General features: G+C 47.9%; 1 protein-coding gene across 1 annotated transcript; it reads right to left on the bottom strand.

The window, feature by feature from the left end:
* Positions 1 to 61: 61 nt before the first annotated feature.
* On the bottom strand, positions 62 to 591 carry LOC109508785 (telomere repeats-binding bouquet formation protein 1-like; the record flags this gene model as incomplete). The annotated part of the gene is made up of 3 exons (XM_019858749.1): positions 576 to 591; positions 420 to 491; positions 62 to 313 (listed from the first exon to the last, which is right to left on the bottom strand). Coding segments are annotated over exons 2-3 (307 nt in total), but the record flags the coding sequence as incomplete, so codon positions are not given.
* Between the last annotated feature and the right edge of the window lie 6 nt (positions 592 to 597).

Genomic DNA, 597 nt, shown 5'->3' with positions numbered 1-597 from the left:
TTTCGGTTTTCGATCCACAGAGGAAAAAGTTTGGACTCCCAAGTACTAGAGGACGGATTACTTTTTAAATCCAAACACGGAAGCCTCCAGCTTGCGAGCGTTCTCTGTGGCGCCCCAACAGACTCCTTCTCTGGTTTCAGCTGGGCCGGTTCCAGCATTTCCAGCTCTCCCTCCACCAGAGAGCGGCGTTGGGGGGCGTTGAAGCGCGCTGTCGCCTCCAGAAGGACCTTGTGCATTTCGCACTTCTGATGGCAGACGTCCAGGACAGAGGCAAAAGTGCGACTGGTCACTCTCTCAAAAGGCAACACGCAACCTGAGGGAGTGAAACCAAGTGAGAAATAGCATGAGAAGAGAAATGATTTCAATTGGCACGAAGACAGAATACAGCAATGTTTTTGTGACACATACTGTTCTCTTACCTGCACATCTTTCATTGTAGCCGGATTCTTCCTCGTGCCTTTTCTCCACAAACATGTCACTGTCCTGCAATTCTGAACATCACGACATGGCATTTAAAACAGGAAAACCAACACATCTACTTGAGACGCATATGCATTTCATTCTACACGGCTTACTTTCTCCATCACTGCATTTAAT

This window comes from Hippocampus comes, unplaced genomic scaffold (genome assembly GCF_001891065.2).
Source record: "Hippocampus comes isolate QL1 unplaced genomic scaffold, H_comes_QL1_v1.1 C16612614, whole genome shotgun sequence".
In the NCBI taxonomy this organism is placed as follows: domain Eukaryota; kingdom Metazoa; phylum Chordata; class Actinopteri; order Syngnathiformes; family Syngnathidae; genus Hippocampus; species Hippocampus comes.
Note: the sequence above shows the minus strand (reverse complement) of the source record. Positions and strands in the feature narration are given on the sequence as shown.